A 25,242-nucleotide genomic window follows, 5' to 3' on the forward strand; every position below is an offset into this window, starting at 1 on the left:
GTTTGTTGTGTGACAGCAGCGGGATTTCTCAATAAGACCATCGATAAGGTCTCAGGCCGAGATGTGACTGCGTCCCAGCTGAAAGGTTAAATGTGTTGATTGATTGATTGATACTTTATTGATCCCTCAAGAGGGAAATTTTGGTATCACAGCAGAATGTACAGGGAAAAAAATAGAATAAAAAGATACACATTATATACAATATAATAAGATCCATCCATCCATCCATTGTCAAACCGCTTATCCTGCACACAGGGTCGCGGGGGGCTGGAGTCCATCCCAGCCAACTTCGGGCGATTGACAGGGTACATCCTGGATTGGTCGCCAGCCAATCGCAGGGCCACACAGAGACATACAACCATTCACACTCACATTCACACATCTACGGGCAATTTAAAGTCCCCAATTAACCTGATCCCCAGAGCATGTCTTTGGACTGTGGGAGGAAGCCGGAGAACCCGGAGAGAACCCACGCAGACACGGGGAGAACATGCAGACTCCACACAGAAAGGCCACTGGGCGGAATCGAACCCAGGACCTTCTTGCTGTGAGGCAACAGTGCTAACCACCACGCCACCGTGCCGCCCGTTATATAATAAGATAGAAATATTAAATTATTAAATTAAATTAAGTTAAATAAACTAAAACTGAAACAAAAGAATAACCTTCCAAAAGAGACAATAATAATAATTTGTAAAAGGAGAAGAGGAAGAGCAGCAACATCACAGCAGTACAGTGTTAAATGTGACTTCATTATTCTAAAACCTGGATTCAGTTTAGGGTACAGTTTTATATTTTTATATAAATGGCTGTGTGAATGTCTTTTAAAAATAATCATCTAATAGTATCAATGCATAAATATATATGGATAAATATATATATATATATATATATATATATATATATATATATATATATATATATATATATATATATTTATCAATTTTAATTAAACTTTTCATCTTACTAATATTGCGGTTAGTATTATTGTTGTTTTTGGTCACAGTAATAATTGCTCCCCTTTATAGTATTATTACAGTATTACTGTATTTTTATCATGTCATTCTGACTACGTAGGTGGGACCTTGAACTCATCCTCAGCCAATCAGCAGCGTCCTACCGAATCTTTGTCCAATCACATTTGACCGCGCGCTATTTAAAAGGTTCCGGTTCCGCGTTGTTTACCTGCAGATAGACCTTGTTGACAGACCGCCGGTGTCACCGCGCAGACATTCCCGCCTCCCGTTGACCTCTCCCGTTGACCTCTCCGTCAGACATGTCGTCCGTGGAAGCGCGCGTGGTGGTGAGTTAAATGTCGCCATGTGTTTCTCACCGCGCGCGGTGGGCGGAGCCTCTTTTAAACGGCGTCCGTGCGGCTTTTCTCTCCCTCCCCGCAGCTCCGCGCCGCGGGGATCCCGGGGAAGAAGAGCGCGGCCCCCGCGGGCCCGAGGAGGGCTGCTCTCGGGGAGATCACGAACTTCACCGGAGCCGCGGGCAACAACACAAAGGTGCGCGCGCGCACACACACACACACACACACACACACACACACCTGGACACACGTTACGCCTCATTGATTCACTAATTGCCAAACGGGAACGTGAAAAAGTCTTTTAGACATTTACATGTTTGTATTCCGTGAGTCTCTCACGGAAGATGATTGACATCTTCACTTGACGCCTCAGTGAGCCGGGAGCATGCTGGGTAGTTTAGGTTCCATCGTCCCTCCAGTTTGTTCCTGTGGAGCGGAGGAGGTCCGCTGCTCTTCATCCTCGTGTCTCTCTGTCCTCCAGAGGACCGGAAACCCGTCGGCCAAACCAGCGCGGAAAGCTGTCCGGGTGGAGGATCCTCTGGTCCGGGCGGAGGAGGTGCCTCCTGCCGATCTTCTCCCCCTGGTCTCAGACGAGTCTGACATGTCCGTGGAGGAGGAGGAGGAGGAGGAGAAGGTGGAGGAGCTGTGCCATGCTTTCTCCGATGCGCTGCTCCACGTGGAGGACGTGGACGAGCAGGACTCTGACCTCCCTCAGCTCTGCTCTGAATACGTCAAAGACATCTACAGCTACCTGCACGTCCTGGAGGTAGGTGCCTCCCTCCGTGCAGCCATAGCTGCTCCCAGGAGGGGGCGTTGTTTAACCCCCCCCCCCCTCTCACAGGTGCAGCAGGCCGTGCGGGCCGACTACATGCAGGGTTACAAGATCACAGAGCGCATGCGGGCTCTTCTGGTGGACTGGCTGGTCCAGGTCCACTCCAGGTTCCAGCTGCTGCAGGAGACCCTGTACCTCACCGTCGCCGTGATAGATCGATTCCTCCAGGTGAGAACCCTTTAAACAGTCTTTGTGTTTTTTTTGGTGACTTGTGAACGAGCCCCCCCCCCCTCACCACCGTGCTGCAGGTCCAGCAGGTCTCTCGTGGGAAGCTGCAGCTGGTCGGCGTCACCGCCATGCTGGTGGCCTGCAAGTACGAGGAGATGTACGCCCCGGAGGTCGGGGACTTCACCTACATCACAGACAACGCCTTCACCAAGGCCCAGGTCCTGGAGATGGAGCAGCTGGTCCTGAGGACGCTGAACTTCAAGCTGGGACGTCCCCTCCCGTTGCACTTCCTCAGACGGGCCTCCAAGGTGGCCAACGTGAGTTCCTGCATGGCTTCAATGTGGATGATGTCATTGCGTTGGCTTCATGAGCTGGTGTAAAGTTTGTTTGGGCCAGACCTGCAGTAAGAATCCTAATTTATGGAACAAATGTGCTTTTGTCCACATCCAAGCGTCTTTAATTTAATTCCTCGACCACTTTGAGTGGACCAGGATGTAGCTTGGACGGTGACTTTGGGGCCTTCGTCTTTAACCGGCCTGCAGACTCTCGTTGGTACCAACGGTCTAAGATGTTCTGATGTTTGTCTCAGTCTGACGCACAGAGGCACACGCTGGCCAAGTATCTGATGGAGCTGACCCTCCTGGACTACGACATGGTCCACTACCGGCCCTCTGAGGTCGCCGCCGCCGCGCTGTGCCTCTCCCAGCTGCTGCTGGACGGGCTGCCGTGGGTGAGTGAAAGAAGCGTCCACTCTGATCCCTGCTGGATGGTCACATTTTCATAATGCTCCGGGGTTTTCATTCTCTTCATCGTCCCGCCCTGCCTCAGTCTGTCACTCAGACGTTCTACTCCACCTACGACGACGCCCACCTGAAGCCCATCGTGCAGCACGTGGCCAAGAACCTTGTCATGGTGAACGATGGGAGGAGCAAGTTCCAGGTGAGTAAAACAAACTGGCTGGCTTGCGATTGTGTCTCTGGAACCTGAACGCGTTCGTGGGCTTCGCCCCCTGCAGGCGGTGAAGAGGAAGTACTCGAGCAGCCAGCTGATGAAGGTCAGCCTGCTGCCTCAGCTGAGCTCGTCCACCGTGACGGCGTTGGCCTCCGCGCTGCTCGCCGACCTCTGAGCCCGCCGCCCAAGTCCAACCGGCACTTGATCTCTGATCCAACGGGGACGTTTAGGACCCGGCTTTGTTTCTTTCTGTTTATTTATTTTTAATTCGCGATGTTTGGCGGAACCTCTGATTTTACTCTTGTGCACTTTAACCAGAGTTGAGAAGTCGACCTCCTTCCGCTTTGTTTTTAATATTTTGTACCTTGTGGAAGAAATGTTTTTCTTTTAATCCTCAAACTCTAACAATCTGTTCACATCTTGGCTGCATTTTTTTTTATCTGAATCTACGTCACTGAAAACTTTAAAGCATCTTGACTTTTTGCTGCTTTGTTTCGGTAGTGAACTTTTATTCATTCAGTCGTTTTAATATTCTATGACCATGTGCACTGTTTTATGAAGTGAATCTCCTTGTATTTATAATTGTTTACAGCTGGTGCCACCAGTTATACAATAAAAACAAATCACCCAAACTCTTTTTGTAAACAGTTTATTATTAAAATAAGTGTTTTGTGGTTTGTGTGCGTGAGGCCGGCGGGTCGGCGCGCCGGCTTCAGGTGAAGCGGACTCTCCGCATGGAGCCCACGGTGCTGTTCTGGCTCCCCCAGTCCGAGAAGTTGTTGTAGTCCCTCTTCTCCAGGATGTAGTGGGGGCCGCGGTAGTTGGGCTCCTGGTACACGGCCCACCTGCACACAGACGGGAGGAGTCACTCGGAGCCAAAGACGGGACATATTACCCGTAAACACAGACGTCTCACTCACGCTCCTCCCAGCACCCGGATGGAGGCCACTCTGTTCAGGCTGTAGCGGCTCATCAGGTTGGGGATGTCGTCCTGGATCTCCATCTTCTTCCCGGAGAAGCCGGCTCGCTCAAACAGCTGCGCTCTGCCCGGGTTGTTGTCCTGGAGACACGAGGACGCAAGGAAAGGACTCCAGTGAGGGAATGAATTTTTAATTTTCGTAATCTAAAGACCTTTTCCTCTGAATGCGTGACTGGTGTTTATTCCTTTTGCGGCTACAAACTAATTTAAAGAGAAACAAATGTGGAAAAACCTTCATTTTGTGACTCAGAACTCAAATGGTCCAAACCAACATTTCCGCGCGTGCGCGCGCCTCACCTGCTTCACGGCCCTGACGGAGGACACGTGGTCCACCTGCGCGCACCACTTGTCGTAGCAGTTGTACTCGCCGCGCTCGCTCATGTCCCACAGGTACTGGCGGCCGCGGAAGTTCTCGTGCTCGTAGCCGACCCACCTGGAGAGACGTCATGCACGTCCAGTTACTGATGACGTAATTTAGTGTCGTCACCTCCGGGTTCAACGTCCTTTTCTAAATGATATTCGTGTTGCATTTTAGTGCCACTTAAACCACACGCGTGGGTGAAGGGGTCTCGGGGGGGACTCACGCTCCGCTCTCCACCTGCACGGAGTTGCATCGCTCCGGGAAGTTCTTGTCGCTGATCCGGGAGCAGTCGGAGCTCAGGTCCAGCCGCCGGCCGGCGAAGTTCCGCTGCTCGAAAAGGGTCACCTGAGGACAACGCGAGCTGACGTCACCAATCAGCTGCTTTCATTAAACTGCCTCGAACTCCAGCAACACGTTTTTTCTCGTCTTGCTTCAACGTTTTCACACCGGTAAACGTCGTTTATCGCAGAGTCATGTGTGATTCAAGAGGCCGGTTAGAACTACAAATAACTGCAATATTACTTTTTTTTACAGGTAGTAATGCGGATTAAATATTAATCTTCCTGGTAACTTGGGTGTGTCATTGAGGTACAATTGCACTCCATAACTAGTAACTATTGTTTGTGTGTTGATTAAAACAATTGAGTACAAATTAAAGGGTCAATTTATGTACGTGAGATCTGGCGCCATCTGGTGGTGAAGCGGCAGATTGCAAACGACCATAAACACAAGTGACACAAGTCAAATTGTCCCAAAATGCAAAATATTGCGTAGCAAGAAGTTTTCATTACCATAAAAACATTCAATGTGAATTAAGGAAAAGAAAACACATTGAGGGTGGGCTTAAAATAACAAACCGATATATTTAAGCAAATCAAAAGCAACGTTTCTGTTTAAAGAAATAGATATTTGTCACAATACGTGTTTAACGGTCTGTTGGATCCCGCTCACAAAAAGTGTTATTTCTGGATATTATGAAGGCCGTCCCTGGCTTAGAATGATTATTTAATTTAATGAGTCCACAATGAGTAAAGCTCAAGTCGCTCAACTGGCACCATTTTACTCCTCAATGACACAAAAAGACCAACATTAATTCATATCAGACAAAACAACACACTACCTTTAGGAGCTTTTCCCCCTGCCTCCATTATCTGTGCTGTGATGCACACTAAAAACGTGATGATTTTTACATTTTTACCAAGTTATGGCTGTAAATAAAGGAACTAAGTAAAATATAACAAACAAACAGAAATCCTCAGGACTTGAGTATCATGTTGGAAGTTAAAGCACAGGGAACATGGTAGTTGCTGACTCACCCTCCCACTGGACCCATAGAAGGCGCGTTGGAGCACAGAACCCAGCTTGCTGTGGACACAGAAACACCCCCCCGAACACAACCCCCCATGAATAAACACAGCAGGAACTCCCCGGGGAGGCTACAAGAGCTCATAACTTGTGTTACAGCAAGTGTCATCCCACTCCGGTCTTTCAAAATAAAAGCATCCACTTGCATCTAAACTGTACAGTTTGTGTGCGTTTTTTTGTGAAACTGGTGTTGGAGGCGTCCATCCCTCCGGTGGTGGGGGGGAGGGGGTGTGCGTTTGGGAGGGGGGGGGGGTCCGGCTGCAGGGTTCCCCACGTACCTGGTTTGTTGGGCGAATCCTGGGACTTTAGTAAAGATGTTCATGTCCGCTCTGCGCCGCCGCCACCGCGCCGCTTAAATACTGCGAGGCCGAGCGGGCCGCCGGCTGCTAGAACCCTCACAGCGGTTCTGCTGCCGGGGCCCCGGGGCCCTGGATGCCATTCATATGCTAAACACACACACACACACACACACACACACACAGAGGACTCGTGTCGTCTTCAACACACAACACTGCAAGTGCATGCGGAGCACAAAAAACAACAACAACCTAGAAACACAGCGATAGAAATGGTGCACGTGGAACACAAGGAGCGCAGAGGCTCCGTGCACGTGAGAGTGCAGTGCCAACACTTTTTGGGGGCATTTAGGGGGGAGGGGGGGCTTTGGACAGTTCAGCGTTTTTCTGTGCAACAAAGCAGCTCACGAGCAGGTTTGTGATCTCGCTTTGTGCGTTGTGCAAAGCTCCAGCAGGCCGTATTCACTGAAAGAGGTCGTGACCCCGAGGGAGGGGGGGTAGGGGGGGGTGGGGGGGCGCAAAGGCCTCCGTGAACCTAAATGTACAGAGGCAGCTCTGCAACTGGTCGACATTAATCACACGTCTGATATAAGTGATGATACATAGTTTATTATATGTGATACATGATGTATAGTTTATTATATGTGATACATGATGTATGGTTTATTATATGTGATACATGATGTATAGTTTATTATATGTGATACATGATGTATGGTTTATTATATGTGATACATGATGTATAGTTTATTATATGTGATACATGATGTATAGTTTATTATATGTGTGATACATGATGTATAGTTTATTATATGTGATACATGATGTATAGTTTATTATATGTGATACATGATGTATAGTTTATTATATGTGTGATACATGATGTATAGTTTATTATATGTGTGATACATGATGTATAGTTTATCATATGTGATACAAGATGTATAGTTTATCATATGTGATACATGATGTATAGTTTATTATCCAGACTGATGAACTCATCTTCCTTTACTTCTCTTTTTATTTCTACTCTTCTTTTACTTCATACTTTATATTTTCGGAACCAGACCGAGCTGCAAACTTTGCTTACAGCGTCAGAATCCCTCCTTTCTCCAACAGATCTGTTTGCCGCAGCGGATTTACTCTCACAGCTCACTGCCCTCACACTGCGTGCATGTGTGTGTGTGTGTGTGTGTGTGTGTGCGTGTGCGTGTGTGTCTGTGTGTGTGTGCATGTGTGTGTGTGTGTGTGTGTGTGCGTCCGTGTGGCTGATGATTGACAGCAGAATGTCGCTGGGTGCTTCACTCTGTTTTTGTTCTCCGTGACGTTGACTGTGACCCTGACGGTTCGGGGGGGTAGAGGGATAGAGGGGGGGGGGGGGGGGGGGGGGCAGAGGGGCCCCGGGAGCCACTGACCACGTCCAGAAGCCGGGGGACGTTTCTGGCACTCGGCGTCCGGCGGGAGGCAAGTGCAGCAGGTCAGACGTGCGTCCGTGGTGGGGGGCGGGCGGGGGAGGGGGGGGGGGGGTTGGGGTGGAGGCGAGCACACAACCTTTTTATTACCACAGATCCTAGATCAGCTGCAACATGTCGCTCATCCTCAGCGTGCTGGACAAGCTGGCTTACTTCCTGTCCCTGGTGGTCCTCCAGCTGGGTCCCATCAGACTAGATTCCTCCTTCAGGGCTGAGACCCCCGCCGGTGTTTTTATCTGAGGCTGTTTTAACAAAGAGCGTTTTTACTGAAAACCTGTGGACACGTGACTCGTCCCAGTGAGTTTTTGCTCTGAGACGCCGGTGATTTAGGACCTTTTATGTCATGTGACCGTCGAGCTGCTTCGACAGGTTTCGTCTCCGTTGAGGGCCGTGATGTCTGTGCGACTGATGTTCATGGTCCCTGCAGGTGTAACCGTGGACCGACCATGGCGCGGCGGTGCATCCTGAGGCCGCACCACGTGCTCGCACTGGTGCTGTGCGTGTGCGCAGGGGACGACTTTGACTGGACAAAGAACGAGGGGACGGCCTTCTACTACGGAACCTTCCCGACCGGTGAGTGGCGCCTTTGGACGCGAGGTGACGACCCAACGTCGGTTTGACCTTCGACTCTTGCCGCCGTGCAGGTTTCTCCTGGGGGGCCGGCAGCTCCGCCTACCAGACGGAAGGAGCCTGGAACGTGGACGGCAAAGGGACGAGCATCTGGGACGCCTTCGCCCACAAGAAGGGGAAGATACTGTCCAACGACACGGGGGACTCCTCGTGTGACGGATACTCCAAGTTCAAGGTGACATGATGAAGGGAGGTTGGTGCACTGAGAGAAAAGGAAAGCTAGAAGTTATTTTTTATATAAAGTGCCGTCCTTTCCTGTTGCCAATGCAGAGATTTAATGAGCCATTTGCAGTTTCACTGTACAGTCCGTGTGTACTTACACTTGCATGGGTTAATTTTTGAGAAATCTAAATGTGATCTTTGGGTAGAATGAAATAAGTAGTGAGTTGTCCACTAGTTAGGTTGCAAGTTTGCTAATTCCACTGTGCTAAATGCTACATTGGTTACAGAGAATGAGCAAAGTTGTATTTTCTACGAAGGGATGAAAGTGGTTTGTTTAAAATGACTCATTTATTGGCTGGCTAGTTTGCTCATTCCACCAAGCTTCTCCAGAACAAAGGTCCGCTACGATGGTCGCCAGGGCAACAGTACAAATAAAGACGGCCGCTGTTCGGACAATACGGCCTTATCGATTTGATTGTCTCCTGTTCTATTTATGTACACACAATGTTTATAAAATAAAAGCTCTAACCAAGAGGTATGGTGGTCCTTAGCGAGCTGGTTGCCAGATTGGAGGGAGACATGCTAGCTGCTCCCTCTGTTTACAGTCATTATGCTAAGCTGAGCTAATTGCCGTTCTCTCTATATCTCACTCTCAGCAAGAAAGCCAAAAAGTTGAATTATTTATTAAAATAAAGTTCAGTGTGCGTTTGTTTGATCTTTAGAACGTGTCTTTGTGGTTTGTTTTGCAGGATGACATCACCTTGATGAAGGACATGAAACTGAACCATTATCGGTTCTCCATTTCCTGGCCGAGGATTTTACCAAGCGGACAGAAAAGTAATCATGGTTTTTCACCATTTTCACCTTTTTAGTGGCTTGTGATTGAAATCAGTATTCAAAATGATTGAAAATTTAAATCAATAACCTAAATAGTCACACTGATTTTAATTAGCTGATCCCAGTGTTGCTTCTATAACTTTTCTAAATGGTTTTAACTCATAATACATCACCAAAGGCTCCAACATATTATATTAATTGTTTTTCACAATTAATTGACATTTCAAAAAGGAAAGAAAAAGTCAATAATTACTAGGGATGTCAATACATTAAAAATAATTTAAACTGTTTCATTGCACATGTTGTTGTTGTTGTTAGAATGTTGTTTAAAATGAATGTTTGTTTTTGAGTAATCTCTTTAGAAAGTGTGTATTTTAGACACAGTTGTTTAACTGCTAATGTTGTTTTAAACACAAAACTACACACATTTGATCATCTTGAATTCCACCTTGTGTTGATGATGATAGTTGATGATGAGTGTTGATGATGAGTGTTGATGATGAGTGTTGGTGATGAGTGTTGGTGATGATAATTGATGATGATAGTTGATGATGAGTGTTGATGATGAGTGTTGATGAGTGTTGATGATGATAGTTGATGAGTGTTGATGATGAGTGTTGGTGATGAGTGTTGATGATGATTGTTGATGATGATAGTTGATGATGATAGTTGATGATGAGTGTTGATGATGAGTGTTGGTGATGAGTGTTGGTGATGAGTGTTGATGATGATAGTTGATGAGTGTTGATGATGATAGTTGATGATGAGTGTTGATGATGAGTGTTGGTGATGAGTGTTGATGATGATTGTTGATGATGATAATTGATGATGATAGTTGATGATGAGTGTTGATGATGAGTGTTGATGAGTGTTGATGATGATAGTTGATGAGTGTTGATGATGAGTGTTGGTGATGAGTGTTGATGATGATTGTTGATGATGATAGTTGATGATGATAGTTGATGATGAGTATTGATGATGATAGTTGATGATGAGTGTTGGTGATGAGTGTTGGTGATGATTGTTGATGATGAGTGTTGATGAGTGTTGATGATGATAGTTGATGAGTGTTGATGATGAGTGTTGGTGATGAGTGTTGGTGATGAGTGTTGATGATGATTGTTGATGATGATAGTTGATGATGATAGTTGATGATGAGTGTGTATGATGAGTGTTGATGATGATAGTTGATGATGAGTGTTGATGATGAGTGTTGGTGATGAGTGTTGATGATGAGTGTTGGTGATGAGTGTTGGATGATGATAGTTGATGATGAGTGTTGATGATGATAGTTGATGAGTGTGTATGATGAGTGTTGATGAGTGTTGATGATGATAGTTGATGATGAGTGTGTATGATGAGTGTTGATGAGTGTTGATGATGATAGTTGATGATGAGTGTTGATGATGACTGTGGATGGTGAGTGTTGATGATGAGTGTTGATGATGAGGCTTCAATCCGTCAGCTGAGCTCAACGAGAGAGGAATCAAATATTACGAGGACCTGATCAACAGGCTGCTGGACAATCAGATCACGCCCGTCGTTACTTTGTACCACTGGGATCTACCACAGGTGAGCCCCCACCACCCCGTCGTGTCTCTGTGCTCTCACAGGCTGCAATGCTAACGCCCCCCCCCCCCCCCCCCCCCACCCCTCGCTACCCCCTGCAGGTCTTGCAGGAGAAGTACGGCGGCTGGCAGAACGCCAGCATGGTGAACTACTTCAACGACTTCGCCGACCTGTGCTTCCAAAGATTCGGGAACAGAGTGAAGTACTGGATCACCTTCAACAACCCGTGGGTAGGTTGGGGGGTCTGAGGGGTCTGAGGGGTCTGGGGTTTTTTTGGGGGGGGGCTTTGTGAGAACAGGGGTGACGTTTTGGCTTCTCGTGGTTCCAGTCCATCGCGGTGGAGGGGTATGAAACCGGGGAGCACGCACCCGGCCTGAAGCTGAGAGGAACGGGAGCATACAGAGCGGCTCATCACATCATCAAGGTGTGAAAGACCCAGTCCACTTCAGTCCACTTCAGGCCACTACAGTCCACTTTAGTCGACTTCAGGCCAGTCCACTTCAGTCCAGTCTACTTCAATCCCCCTCAGTTGCGTTCAGTCCACTTCATTCCTCTACATACATACATACATATATACATACATACATACATCGTCTACACTGCAGCACATTTCTACTGTCAGTGACCGAACCTTGAATAGTTACATTTGCACAATACAAAAAAACAAAATCATTTGAATAAGTGATGAGACATTCAAGGAGTATTTTCTTCTTTGCCTGTTTGACATGATTTTTTTTATAATATTTGGCAATACGGGGGAAATTTATTGATCGTATAAGCCTCAATTACATTTTGTTTTTTCATGAACCAAATGTTATAACTTTAGTCATTAAATCTTAAGTAGAAATGTATTCTAAGAAGTGCAAAAAAATCATGAACTCGTGCTTCTTTGAGGTCTTTGACCGATGACGCCAAAGGACATAAATCCCCTACGTTTTTATCTGTGTGATTTAATGTCTCTAAATGTAACAATACTAAACCTTCAAACAGGCTCATGCTCAAGTGTGGCACACGTACGACATGAAGTGGCGAAGCAGACAAAAAGGTACGAAAAGAAAAAGATTTTATTTTGAAATGTGTTTTATGTGTGACTGAAGTCAAAAGATAAGATGTGTGTGCGTGTGCGTGTGCAGGCCTGGTTGGGATCTCGCTCACGGCTGACTGGGGGGAGCCGGTGGACATCACCAACCAGAGGGACATCGAGGCCGCGGAGAGATACATCCAGTTCTACCTGGGGTGGTTTGCTTCTCCCATCTTCAGCGGCGACTACCCTCAGGTCATGAAGGATTACATCGGTGCGTCTCCGCCGCGGCATCTCAGGGAAACGAGGGCCGACCGAGCTCTTCACAATAACGTCTCATGAGTACAGTCAGACTTTTCACTTGATGAAGATATCAAAGAAGCAGAAGTTCAGGACTTTGTTGCACCTTCACTTCATGATTACATTTGTAGGTTTTACATTCTATTCAGTCATCATTCTCAGCTAAAGGATTTCTTCTTTTGTATTTTTAGTTATACATGAAACTCCTACCTCTTAACACTTTAGGTCAGACCCTGTCTTTAAGTGGCTCACCATCCCTGACCTTTGACCCCCCCAGGCAGGAAGAGCGGCCAGCAGGGCCTGGGAGCTTCGCGGCTGCCTGTCTTCTCGCCTCAGGAGAAGAGCTACATCAAGGGAACCTCCGACTTCCTGGGCCTCGGACACTTCACCACCCGCTACGTCACCCTGAAGAACTACCCGTCGGGCCTCGGGGACAGCTACTTCGCCGACCGCGACCTGGCCGAGCTGGTGGACCCGCGGTGGCCGGACCCGGGCTCCGAGTGGCTCTATTCGGTTCCCTGGGGCTTCAGGCGCTTATTGAACTTTGTCAAGGTGACAAAGTTCACTTTATTTTGTAGGGTCACCAATCGTAAACCGAGGACAATTCGCACACATCTATCAGAACACTGTCATCCTGACAGAGGGTTATTATATATGATCATATTATATTATATCCCTCCTCTGTTGCTCTCCTTCAGGTTTATTATTTTTTCTCAGGGGGAGTTTTCCAAAGGAGGAGGAGGTCGCATGTGTACAGAATGAACAACGTAAAAGATTTATTCATTCATTTGAAATAAAATAAAAAAATTCAATATTCAATAGAATCAATTGATGGATTTAAAACAAACTCAATGCGATGTGTGGTTTAGGTTTTTCTGCGTAAATACCATTGAACACTAAAGAGAACAAGGGTACCTAAATCTCTCCACTTCACGTCTTTATGCTAAGCTAAGCTAATGGCCTACTAGCTCCAGCTCTGTATATATATATATATATATATATATATATATATATATATATATATATATATATATATATATACATATACATAAATACAAGTGATACTTGACAAATAGGTGAGTTATGGAGTATGTAACGATACGCATCAGTGTGAACTCCACCCTGAATGTGACTCTGTCTCTCAGACGCAGTATGGAAACCCCATGATACACGTGACGGAGAACGGCGTGTCGGAGAAGATGCTCTGCACCGACCTCTGTGACGACTGGAGGATGCAGTACTTCAAAGACTACATCAATGAGATGCTCAAAGCCGTGAAGGACGGGGTGAACGTGAAGGGTTACACCGCCTGGTCCCTCCTCGATAACTTTGAGTGGGACGAGGGCTTCTCCGAGCGATTCGGACTCTACTACGTCGACTTCAGGAGCAAAACCAAGCCGCGCTACCCGAAGGCCTCCGTGCACTTCTACAAGCGCATCATCAGCTCCAACGGCTTCCCCAACCAGAGAGAGGTGAGCGCCTGATGGAGCAGCTGGTGGAGCACATGGTGGAGCATATAGTGGCGCATATAGTGTGGAGGACATGATGGAGGACATGGTGTGGAAAACATGATGGAGCACATGGTGTGAAGGACATGGTGTGAAGGACATGGTGTGGAGGACATGGTGTGGAGGACATGGTGTGAAGGACATGGTGTGGAGGACATGGTGTGGAGGACATGGTGTGAAGGACATGGTGTGGAGGACATGGTGTGAAGGACATGGTGTGGAGGACATGAGGGAGCACATGATGGAGGACATGTTGTAGAGGACATGATGGGGCACATGGTGTGGAGGACATGTTGTAGAGGACATGATGGAGTACATGGCGTGAAGGACATGGTGTGGAGGACATGAGGGAGCACATGATGGAGGACATGTTGTAGAGGACATGATGGGGCACATGGTGTGCAGGACATGGTGTGGAGAACATGGTGGAGCACATGGTGTGAAGGACATGGTGTGGAGAACATGGTGGAGCACATGGTGTGAAGGACATGGTGTGGAGAACATGGTGGAGCACATGGTGTGAAGGACATGGTGTGGAGAACATGGTGGAGCACATGGTGTGAAGGACATGGTGTGGAGGACATGGTGTGGAGGACATGGTGTGGAGGACATGGTGTGAAGGACGTGGTGAGGAGAACATGGTGGACCACATGGTGTGAAGGACATGGTGTGGAGAACATGGTGGAGCACATGGTGTGAAGGACATGGTGTGGAGGACATGGTGTGGAGGACATGGTGTGAAGGACGTGGTGGGGAGGATATGATGGAGCACATGGTGTGGAGGACATGGTATGAAGGACATGATGGAGCACATGGTGGAGCACGCGGTGATTCATTGACCTCTCTCTCCGCAGGTGGAGAGTTGGAAGAGGAAAGCCGTGGAGACCTGCTCCTCCAGCAACCAGCTGCTGGCCGCGGGTGAGTAGGAGACGAGGTGACGTAGCTGTGACGTAGCTCGGCGGGGGCCAAACAAAGGAAGAGTCTGTCTCAAGCTTGTTCTTCACTCTTTGTTTCGCCCCTCCAGCTAGAAGAGAACCCCGGGGGGGTCGCGATCAGGCTTGGCCAGTGCATGATGAAGTTTAGGTACAACAGTTGTTCTTTTATTATTATTACTAATATTATTTATATTGATAATATTTGTATTATTCTGAGGGAGATCAATGCTTCTTCATTCTGAATTCAAAGAGCAACTTAACAAAGAATGATTAAACCTGACAAATTAATTAACATTTAAATATGAATAAATGAATAGAATTAAATATCTATTATTATTATTACTATTTTTATTATATTATTACTACCATCATTACTAGTATTGTTACTGTTATTATTGTAATTACTATCATCACTATTATTATTATTATTACTACTCTTATTATTGTTTTTACTATGAATAAGATATTGTTACTTATTATTGAGATTGATGCTACTTAAATACATTTAACGTGTTTTGTCCTTTGGAATCAGGAATCAGGAAACATTTATCACCATAACATGTCAGACATGCGTAACAGCAGACAGTACGACAAGACAACAGTGCACGAGGAATAAAATAAAATATAAGGCTTTGAGTTCAAAAAGCAACTCAACCAATTTTGAAAAGACAAATACACTCAGTAGTAGATACATAAATGATAACACATATCTATGAGCTGCATGACTCGTATTGAACATTTTAAAGGTCCCGTCATTTATACATAAATATATGAAATATTAATATATACACTTGACCCTTTAATTAACAGTTTGGATGTATTTTATATTATTTTATTTCTAAATATTTGGAATACTGAATAAATGTGTAATGCAACAGTGGCTGTAAACATATTCACAAATCCACACAATATACTATTTGGTGTTTGGCACCACTCACCTTTGCTGAAGTGCTCACATGTGCAAACACACTGATCAATAATCCGATCGGGTTTCCCACTGATCTAAATTCACGTTTCTGTGGTTTGGGTCTCAGATCCGCTGATCGGCCACATGGAGATGGTGACGGAGATCGTGGTTCCCACCGTGTGCACGCTGTGCATCCTCCTCAGTGCCGTCTTCCTCATGTTCCTGCTGCGTGGACGCCTCTGAAGACACACACACACACACACACACACTTCATCCTGTCGAGAATATTCTGTTTATTTAACTGTCCTGCTGGTCTATTTTGAACAAACACTTTTCCAGGTCGTCACCATCGAGTCGGAAAATCCGGCACTAGTTTAACAGTTATTATCATTGAAGCATGACCTCATATCCAACGATTCATGATGGTGAAAAATAAAAGATGTCCAGCGCATTCATAGCAAAGTTGTAACAGTTTTCTTTTCCTCTGTGCAGCCAGAATTCAAATAAACAGAATTTATCTGTTGTTGAAAGTAAAACTGTAGGTTAGTATCGTAAAGCTGCCATTTTATTTTCCAAACTTAAAACTCACTTTTGTCCATGACATTCACCGACAAAAAATGTTTAGCTTTTTTATTTTTTAACCTTGTCTTCCATGACAATTTTGTATCATTTAGACTTTTTTATCAAAATATTTTTGACCTAATTTTTAAAACGTTTGTTCCATGTTAATTTTCTTTCTTCTTTCTTTCAACATATTTTGATTTTCTTTAAAAAAAAAATGTTATTTATGTTATATAAATATAAATTCAAAACATTTTTTGACTTAATATTTTTTCATAAAACTTTTTCAGCCTAGCTTTTGAATTTTTTTAAACCTTTTTTAGACCTAATATTTTTGACATATTCTTTTTTCCATGTCACTTTTTGACCTAATATTTTCTAGAACATTTTACAACCAAACATATTTTTACTTAAAAAAATATATTTTCAAAACAGTTTTTTACCGAATATTTTCAGTACTTTTTAAAAAAGCATTTTCCAACATATTTCGACTTCCTTTTCACACACAGAAGCTCTACATTTAGCAATCTTGAGGCATTTTAAAGCTACTATAGTGGCAAGTCTGCTCAATAAAGCCCCGCGGTACTGATCGAGATTTACCACGTTGAGTAGGCACATTTATCACATTTAGACTTAAAAGGGTAATTTGGGTCATGCCCTTAAACAGGAAATCCACCATTTAGAACTTTGTCTGCATTTTACGGTTTTTTTCCTGGCCATTCAATGGGTTTCAATGCACATTGGAATATAACCAATAATCATTTATAATAACACAAACACGTTGTTGTAGGCAAACGTGCTTTTACAAACTATATCGTTCAATAAGAGGATCGGAAATAGGGCCGCGTGAAAAGAAGAATGCGTGATAAACTGATTGGATAATAGAGAGACTCTCGTCGCGCAGAGAGAAGCTACCTGTGACGTGGGGTGCGCGTGTAGAGGGGGACGTGCACGCGCGTCGGATCCCCATCACAAACCAAGATGGCGGCGCGGCGGACAGCCGGCTCCGCTCGGTGACGGACGGGCCGGAGACGAAGGGCAGATAACGGTTATCAACCCCCGGGGATTAAATAACAGGACCGCAAACAACGACCGTTCCAGCCGCCCCCCCCTCCCAGTCGTCCTCACACCCTCCTCTCCGTTAGCGGCGCGATGAACCGGCGCCGGTAGAGCGACACCGGGGGGGAGAAGTTGCGCGCCGTCCACCAGCGAGGGGTGAGTGCGAGACGATGACCCGCCACAGTGACCCTCCGGCCGGGCGGCGCTCCGCCGCAAGCGCCGCCGCTAGCTCCGGACGTCCTCCCGCGGCTAGCGGCGGTTAGCACACTTGCGCGTTTGTTTACGCGCGTTTCGTGTCGTCACCCCGCGGCTCGTGAGCGCTACAGGTTGAATAGCAGCAATTTGTCAATATTGAAATCACCTGTGAAGGACAGAACTTGCCGCCGTGGACCGTCTGTTTTACCCGCCCGGCGCAACTAAAAATACCCCCTAAAACAGCGGCTGCTTTTAAGGTGGTTCTTTATTTAGTCTGTCCCTCTTTATGGGATTATTCGTGAGTCATTAATGCCTTGTGGAGCAATGACATCTAATCGATTGGAATCTGCACAGCAGGACGTCCTTTGTCCTCAGACCCTCATTGAACATCAGGAGAAACTCAAAAGGATCCTCTTCAGACAGATGACACAGATGCAATGTTACACACAAATAATTTAATCACAGTGTAATTAGGGCTATAACACCTAATATTTAATACCACAGGGTTCTGTGACAGTGAAAATAAAGATCATATTAATTAAACATCTTAAAACTAAAAATATGGTTGTGTTCATTGGCTTTTAAAAACCCTCATCCGCGCTGCACGGCCCCGGCAAGGTGACCTGCGCTTGAACCCCGTCGCTCCTCTGGCGCTTCGTTCAAGGGTCTCCCCACACACTGGGGAGGGATTTCTCCGGGTGAGATTGTGTGGTTGTGCGCGGTGATGGACGTTGCGTTACGGTGCGTTCACGTTGGCGTGCCAGAGGGAGGTAGAAGGACGCATTGGTGATGTGTTGTTGGTGAACGATTCGTCCGTTTTGAACTCTGGGGTAACGAGTCCTCTCAGAGGAGATTCGTTCATTTCCTCGTGGCCGCGCATTTGGACTGTTGCGTTGGCTCAGTCAAGGAAACAAATGATTTGTTCATTGATTCGTTCATTTACCGACTGGGTACTGCTGAGCCCATGCAGGTCACGTGAAGAATGATCCAAAGACTCGTACCCGGCAGATGAACGAGTCATTGATCCGAAGACACGGGCGGTGAACGATTCGTTCATCTGCCGGGTAGTCTTTGACTCCCCCGTGAGTTCGCTTCATTCATCCTGGAACTCGCTGGATCACTGTTACACCACACTGTTACCCCCACCCCCCGTTTAAATGAACGAATTACTCGAAACAAGATTTGTTCGTTTTACTGAACGAGATTCAAAGAACCGAGTGAGTAAAACACTCTTCGATCGTCCATCACTAGGACGCACGATGAGCCGCATCCCTCCTACGGGAGCCGGTAAAACACCAGGCGGAGTCTGCTGGGAGCATTTTCAGACTCTGATCCCCCCCTCAGGGGGTCGATGCCGGCTGCAGTCGCGTGGAGACCCGGGAGGCGCAGGGCGCCTTGCGTAATTCAGTGAACACAAACACAAGTTGGTAAACATGAGTTCCACTTCAGAGCGCTGTCCTCAGAGTGTGTGTGTGTGTGTGTGTGTGTGTGTGTGTGTGTGTGTGTGTGTGTGTGCGCGCGCGCGTCCAGTCATTCCACTGAGCTTTCGCCGCCTGCTTGTTTCTTCTGTTTGAGCCAGCTGCATTCTCTGCAGCAACCAGCAGGGGGCGACTCCTCCGCTCCCATAGAAGTCTATGTGAAAATGACTCTCCCTCTTCTGCATGAGGTCATAGTTACATGTGTTTGACGCTCTTCTCCCGGCGAAGGAAAGAACGCAGCGATCAACGGGAACGCCGTCGTTCGGCTCCTCCTCCGTAATGCCACGCTAAAGCTAAAGCTGGCTCGGAAACCCGCGGACAGCTCGCTAGCTAAGCTTCCTCACAGCCGCTGCAATGCCACTAATGAGGGGAGCCGCCGGGTCCGTCTGTCCACGCGTCTCTCGCCCCGCTGACGGCTGTTGTCACCATGGCAACCACCACCAACAACAACCACCATTTATCTTTGCACAAGTCAAAACCACCACGGGAAAACAGGGCCGTGTCTGTTCTTCTCTCGTGTTCCACTCGGGTCGGGACGTTACAATGTGAGCCTCAAATGAGGCTTTTCATAACTGGGAGACGTGGGAATCCCACTCGACTCCACTTAGAGCGGTGTTTTTCAACCAGTGTGCTGCGGCACACCGGTGTGCCGTGAAAAAAAATATTTTTTTACATACTGTCACTTCATTGGTGAAAAAAAAGAGCCAACTTGTGTGTTTGTGTGTCGTCGCGCTGTTGGTGGTATGGAGGCTCAATACTCCCCTCTGCCTGTGGGTGGCGCTACGCAGCATAATTAATAGGCAGATTGAGGCGACAATTTAAAAAAGTGAGATTTAAGGCCGGCGCATGTTTTGCGGCGATCTCCCTCCGTGAATCCAACCCGCTTCTACAACCCACCAATGACGGCTCGTATAAGCGCCCATATTTGCGCTCATATTTGCACATTTCCTCGGACAAAAGTTCTTAAATCTGATCCGTTTCTCTCGTAAACATTCTTAGTTTTAATAATGGCGGCGTCGGGCTGTGAAAGCGTAAATGTGAGACTCCGTAAAGGACGCAGTTAGCGGACCGATCGCAGCCTGGTGCGCTGCGGGAGGCTTGCGTTGCTTGCGTCGCTTTCGACACAAGCCTAGAAAAATGTCTCGACACACGCGAAGGGCGTCTTGCGTCTGCGTCGCTCTGAAAACGCAGAAGCATAAACCAGGCTTTAGAGACACCTGGGCATAAAGCCGGTGCCATCTTGGCATTAGGATGCATGTTAAGTTTAATAAAACACAACAAATAGAACACGCGTTTCCCTGATTTCTCAGAGTATATTATGCTCATGCTGAAACTATGTTTGGGATTGACTTTCATATCATCTCCGGTTGTTGGTGTGCCGGGATATTTTTTTCTGTGTCTCTAGTGTGCCTTGACGCAAAAAAGGTTGAGAAACACTGACTTGGAGGAAAACATGTGAACCAATAAACAATAAATAAGCCCAGCCAGTTAAAATGTCCCACACTGATCATTTAACTGAAGCCTCTGCTGTAATTATCTGACGGTGCTGGGTTCACATGGGTTCACCCCCCCACCTTAATTTAGGCGTTGCTTAGTACAAAGCTGCCAGACGCCAGAGTCAACAAGCCGCAAATAATAACCGATCACACCGGAAAAAGCAACACGTGTGAATCACTTTGTGTGACTTCTTCTTCTGCCAGGAGGGGTTTAAAAGATCGGGCTGGGAGACGAGGCGGGTCGCCGCGATCGGGTTCCCCCTGAGAGCTGGTGTTGATTCCCACGGGCTCTGAGGCGGACCGGGCGCTGTGGCGTTGGAGCCGGGGGGTCTGTGATCCCGGATTGTTGTACAAAATCAGTGCAGGACGTCATCGTGACGTCATAACGGGTCTCTGTGATCTCCCTATAAAACGTTAATCTAACCCAGGTGGGAAGTTAAGACCCTCACTAAACAATTAGGTCGCTTTGCTTTAGCACACTGAGGGAAGTTGTAAAAACGCAGCGTATGTGGATGAGAAGAAACGCCGCAGCGTTTTATTGTCTCTCCTCTCGATGTAATCAGCGATGTTAATTGGATCGGTAGCTGAAGTCTGACACTTCTGTGCCTCACGCTGCTGCATCGCCATCCATCACGCTCTCTGCTGATTACCCATCAGGCACGGAGGGCGAGGCCTGGAGTAGCATTAGCATCTTCATGAATGCTGCATGTTCGTCCCAGCGAGGAGCAAATGGCTCCATGAATCCTCCACTTAGTGGTGTTCTGTTCAATTACCTTCAACGCACAGCGTCAGACGTCCCATAATATCTAAACACAAACCACAAGGACTGCATGCAGATAAATAAATAAGGGTTTATTGTTACATGTATGCGTCACGGCATCCGTATCAGCTCTTATTTTCAATTATTAATGAAATGTTATGGAGCGGATTTGGAGCCTTTCTGACTTTATACATTTATTTATATCATTTTACTAAAGTCAATAACTCGTCACGCCAAACTGACCCTGAATCTGCCCTGATGCCAACAGAAGAATGGATGGGCTGTCATCGGTTAAATGAATATTTTGATGATCAAGTTATTTTTCAAGAGAAAAAACGAGAGACAAAATCTTTCTTTTGCTATTTTGGGAAACAAAGGTTAACAAACTTACATTCTATAAACCAAACAACTAGTTAATTAATGCACAATGACGATATCCGTTGGTTCCTTGTGCTCCTAATGAAGCTGCTGTCAGTCGTATTCATGGTCACAACCGCTTCAGGAACGAATGAACAGAAACATCCCAAAAGCACGCTCGCCGGTGCGTTTTCTCCATCTCGTTAACGAACAAAGTGAATACTTGATCAGCTCAATCGTCACCGTGTTTATTGTTACCTGGAAACCGATGAGGATTTACTTCCCACGAACAGACACTCACTCTATAGCACTAATGTCTATTATTTCAATTCTTTCCATTGTAGTTGTGTGACCTCAGCGTTTCCCACGCAAAGACTCATCTGCGGCGGTGAGCAGCGTTGAGTTCCTCTCGTATTTATTTGAACCCGACGCGGCGTCGGGCGACCAGATGCGGCGCTACGTGGAAGGACGTGTTTCTCACAGAGCTCGTCTTTCCTCCAGTGAAGAGCCTCCCGTCCCCGCCGGGCTAACTGGAAGCAGATGTTTGGCTGGAGATGCTCCCCACCGGCTTTTGTGCTTGTGTTCACATTCCTCTTCACCTTCCTCCACGTGCGCGCAGTCCGTGTCCGGCTAAAACGAGACCCTTGTGGAAGCAGCTGACGGGCTGTCGGGCCTTTACGTCTTCTCGTGCCCCCCCCCCCCAACATCTGCTGCTGTTATGAGTCAGCGAGTTTGGGCTGGGAAGCTTTATGTCCACGGCTCTGGCGCCAGGCTCCTCATGGGGCCCCAGTTTAGGCCCCAAAACGAAATGACGGGATCGACAAAAACTCAAACTTCTTTCTCGTTATATATTATGTCTTTCCGACAGCTCATTTTATGGAAACCCTGAAATGAACATTTCATTCCAACCGGAATATTAAAATACATTTCCCAAAAAAGCGTTGCTGCTCAGTGCAAAGCGGGGACGGTGATCGAAGTCACATGACCAAAGAAGGCTGACGAAGACGAGAGGATGTCAGGATGAGATGTTCAAGTAGAGCTTCCATTTTATTTCCAACGTTGGGGACACTAACCCTGTCATCATAAACCAACATTACCCTTCTCTAAAGTCTTTGTCCACTGTGGACGGTGATAGGTAGATCTGTGGTTCTGTCTGATGGTGGTGGTCCCTGTAGTGGTTCTCTGCATCCAGCTGTGATGCAGATCTGTTGTATTCAGACCTTTTTGGATGCAGGTGTAAGAGAATCCAGATGTGCCTGCTCAGCGCTTTGATTCAACTCAACGCTGCCTGTTACATTTGTACACATGTGCAGACCGAACACCTGGAGTTCTTCTAGGGGCGAGTGCAACATTGTCCCCAGAAATCTTTGCTTCATCAACTTTAAAAGAAGTGAAAGTGTGAAATCCATTTCTCACGCTGAGGATTTCTTCTCCTCTGGTGAAAATTAGGCGGTTTGATTTTAAAGGGGTTCAGGATTGTCCCACATATCCTGCATATATAAATGAATATATATGTATGTGGTCCTTGTGTGTCGTGGGCCAGAGGGTGCGTTGTATTTTTAGCGGACTGACTGCATGGCAGGGATGAGTGCCATTCTTTTGGTTGGTCCAACCGGGGGGGGGCACACCAGAGTTCTATAACGAACTAAGCCACCGTTCTAGAAAACCTGCACCAACATTCCAGTTTTTGCTTTGGCTTGACAATGTCTGAAGTCTGTGTTTCTTCTTGGATTGTAGACTTTTGTTCTACTTTTGTGACTCCTCTGCTCCCATAGACGTCTATGATGGAACGACTCTACTTCTCTTTTGATTTATTCCCTCAGTAAACATTGTAAACATGAGTTTATGGTCTGTCTCTAGTTCAAGTCTTCTTCAATACAACATGATGTTCATTTAGTAGATTATGGTCCATTTAGAGTCAAACAGACCATAAAGCAGGGGACGCTTTAGGGCGGGGCTACACGCTGATTGACTGGTCTCTACTAGACCATGAAGCAGGGGATGCTTTAGGGCGGGGCTACACGCTGATTGACAGGTCTCTACTAGACCATGAAGCAGGGGATGCTTTAGGGCGGGGCTACACGCTGATTGACAGGTCTCTACTAGACCATGAAGCAGGGGATGCTTTAGGGCGGGGCTACACGTCGCTGTTCTGTATTTCGAATATGGAAACATTCTTACACCATTGGAGGCAAAATCCAAAATGGCAACAAAAACGCTTCAAAGCATCCGTCCAGAAATGAAAGAGTGGCGTCGCCATGACTACGTCCACTTTTATTTACAGTCTATGACTACGACGCATATTCAGAATGCGCTCCGTACAATCAATCCTCCTAAAGCCTGAATAGGACCCCCATACCGCACACGTCTCATCACACGATGATTACATGAGTGTAACATGAGTGTGCATGTAGTCAGTGAGCCGTGCTTACAATGTGTGCCAGGAAAGCCTCAAACTGTCTCATGCTCAAACCTTCTGGGTCAATGAGGCCGCGGTACCGACACACCCAGTGTCCCTCCAGCCCTCCTTCATGAGGGTATCGCTTGCGTGTGCTTTTAAAATGTTCCAATGGGGAACTTGGTCTGGTACTTTACTGTCCTGCAAAGCGTAAAGCAAAAAATAACGTGTTGACGACACTAGTTTCTGTCTTTCATGCTGCCTGTGAAAATGCAAGAATCTCACACACACGCACACTGTGAACCACAACAGCGCCGAGTTTAAACTGTGAGACGTGAAGCGCGGTGTTTCCTCCCTCTCCTGAGTGTCTGGGGGAGGTGTGAGCACGTGGCCCGTCTCCCGTCTCCGGGGTGTAACGCCAGCGTTCGTCATCGCGCTCCGGTTGCTGGACAGGAAGTGCAGCATAGTCTGTGGTTTGGACTCGGAATGCTGTGCAGATGTGCGGCCTCCTTTTTTAGAGGTCGGTATTCGTTTAACCAATTATTCCCAGGACACGGAAACCTCCGGTTCTGCAGAGTGAAGTTGATGTTTGATGCTTTCTCTGTAGTGACCAGCGGGGGGCGACTCCTCTGATCCCACAGCAGTCTATGAGAATGTGACTTCTCTCCTGATTTATTCCCTCTGTACACACGAGTCTCAGGTCTCAGTCTCATGTCTTCTTTGAGGAAAATGATAGGAGGAGCTGCCAGCGAGCATAGCGTCACGCTGACGGGAGCTGGCAGCTGTTTCACCTCCTTTCCGTTTCAGCCAGCAGCGTGCTCGCTGATCCTCACACTCTGTCACTGCATGTGGTCAGAATCACAGACCACATCCAGTGCGATTACTCAACAATAAATGAAAATGTGGTTGCAATGAGATGTCTGAGTGTGACTAAAATGATCTGTGTCACCGACAAGGGAATGTGTTCAAAGAAACCGAAAAGCTGAGACACGTTTGAATCGTCTGTTTCTGATATTCAATCTGCCGTGTAAGCATAAACATTCCTCTCTGCTCTGGTTCTGGTCGGGGGGGGTAAAGTTTCATTTCCCCCCGCGGAATCGACGTGGTTTCCCGGGTGCTCGGGTGTCAGAGGCCGAGTGAAGACTCCAGCCAGCGAGGCGCTTTAAGACAATACGTGCCAGCGTCAGACGGAACGGGACCACAGTATTTCTTTGTGCTTTTATACAAAATGTGATTTCTGTTCAATGCTCGGGGTCTTCAGACCGGAGAAGACTCCCTTTTTCTCTGAGTGGTCACCGACACACGAGCAGCATCCTTCAGGGCCAACAATGTG

The 25,242-nt window shown here is 46.9% G+C and overlaps 4 protein-coding genes across 8 annotated transcripts in view; 3 read left to right on the forward strand and 1 right to left on the reverse strand.

The window, feature by feature from the left end:
- Window positions 1-1,169: 1,169 nt before the first annotated feature.
- Window positions 1,170-3,895, forward strand: ccnb2 (cyclin B2). Its single transcript, XM_078085872.1, has 8 exons — window positions 1,170-1,303; window positions 1,398-1,508; window positions 1,794-2,078; window positions 2,154-2,312; window positions 2,393-2,629; window positions 2,902-3,042; window positions 3,141-3,251; window positions 3,328-3,895. Exons 1-8 carry the CDS (start codon window positions 1,277-1,279, stop codon window positions 3,436-3,438), a joined length of 1,182 nt encoding a protein of 393 aa, XP_077941998.1. The 5' UTR covers window positions 1,170-1,276; the 3' UTR covers window positions 3,439-3,895.
- Window positions 3,896-3,898: 3 nt separating this feature from the next.
- On the reverse strand, window positions 3,899-6,599 carry crybgx (crystallin beta gamma X). Its single transcript, XM_040169127.2, has 6 exons — window positions 6,247-6,599; window positions 5,920-5,968; window positions 4,827-4,948; window positions 4,540-4,675; window positions 4,184-4,323; window positions 3,899-4,108 (listed from the first exon to the last, which is right to left on the reverse strand). The coding sequence occupies exons 1-6, from the start codon at window positions 6,288-6,290 to the stop codon at window positions 3,976-3,978; spliced, it is 624 nt and encodes a 207-aa protein (XP_040025061.1). The 5' UTR covers window positions 6,291-6,599; the 3' UTR covers window positions 3,899-3,975.
- Window positions 6,600-7,645: 1,046 nt separating this feature from the next.
- On the forward strand, window positions 7,646-16,067 carry lctla (lactase-like a). Of its 4 annotated transcripts, none has more exons than XM_078085870.1 (14): window positions 7,646-7,741; window positions 8,164-8,309; window positions 8,381-8,541; window positions 9,278-9,365; window positions 10,831-10,937; window positions 11,036-11,164; window positions 11,263-11,358; window positions 11,925-11,979; window positions 12,068-12,229; window positions 12,533-12,807; window positions 13,401-13,727; window positions 14,618-14,681; window positions 14,788-14,846; window positions 15,733-16,067. In XM_078085870.1, exons 2-13 carry the CDS (start codon window positions 8,183-8,185, stop codon window positions 14,844-14,846), a joined length of 1,650 nt encoding a protein of 549 aa, XP_077941996.1. In that variant the 5' UTR covers window positions 7,646-7,741; window positions 8,164-8,182; the 3' UTR covers window positions 15,733-16,067. The 4 variants fall into 4 exon arrangements, with proteins under 4 accessions (XP_077941996.1, XP_077941994.1, XP_077941997.1 ...); XM_078085871.1 differs by lacking the exon at window positions 7,646-7,741 and adding an exon at window positions 7,822-8,033; XM_078085868.1 differs by lacking the exon at window positions 14,788-14,846.
- Window positions 16,068-17,026: 959 nt separating this feature from the next.
- Window positions 17,027-25,242, forward strand: part of LOC120831746 (C-myc promoter-binding protein) — a 32,099-nt gene continuing 23,883 nt past the window's right edge. Inside the window, exon 1 of one of the 2 annotated variants that reach the window (XM_040197473.2) lies at window positions 17,027-17,381. The gene's annotated coding sequence lies outside the window, so the exon portion shown is untranslated. The remainder of the gene's footprint in view (window positions 17,382-25,242) is intronic. The other variant, XM_040197489.2, reaches the window with a different exon arrangement.

This window comes from Gasterosteus aculeatus, chromosome 12, assembly GCF_964276395.1.
Source record: "Gasterosteus aculeatus chromosome 12, fGasAcu3.hap1.1, whole genome shotgun sequence".
In the NCBI taxonomy this organism is placed as follows: domain Eukaryota; kingdom Metazoa; phylum Chordata; class Actinopteri; order Perciformes; family Gasterosteidae; genus Gasterosteus; species Gasterosteus aculeatus.

Coding starts and splice junctions, on each gene's coding strand:
- crybgx (XM_040169127.2), bottom strand. CDS start 6,290: ATGAACATCTTTACTAAAGTCCCAGGATTCGCCCAACAAACCAG. Junction 5,969..6,246: donor GGATTCGCCCAACAAACCAG/GTACGTGGGGAA, acceptor CTGTGTCCACAG/CAAGCTGGGTTCTGTGCTCC. Junction 4,109..4,183: donor ATCCGGGTGCTGGGAGGAGC/GTGAGTGAGACG, acceptor GTCTGTGTGCAG/GTGGGCCGTGTACCAGGAGC.
- lctla (XM_078085868.1), top strand. CDS start 8,183: ATGGCGCGGCGGTGCATCCTGAGGCCGCACCACGTGCTCGCACTGGTG. Junction 8,310..8,380: donor CTACGGAACCTTCCCGACCG/GTGAGTGGCGCC, acceptor GCCGCCGTGCAG/GTTTCTCCTGGGGGGCCGGC. Junction 12,230..12,532: donor GGTCATGAAGGATTACATCG/GTGCGTCTCCGC, acceptor TGACCCCCCCAG/GCAGGAAGAGCGGCCAGCAG.
- ccnb2 (XM_078085872.1), top strand. CDS start 1,277: ATGTCGTCCGTGGAAGCGCGCGTGGTG. Junction 2,079..2,153: donor GCTACCTGCACGTCCTGGAG/GTAGGTGCCTCC, acceptor CCCCTCTCACAG/GTGCAGCAGGCCGTGCGGGC. Junction 3,252..3,327: donor ATGGGAGGAGCAAGTTCCAG/GTGAGTAAAACA, acceptor CGCCCCCTGCAG/GCGGTGAAGAGGAAGTACTC.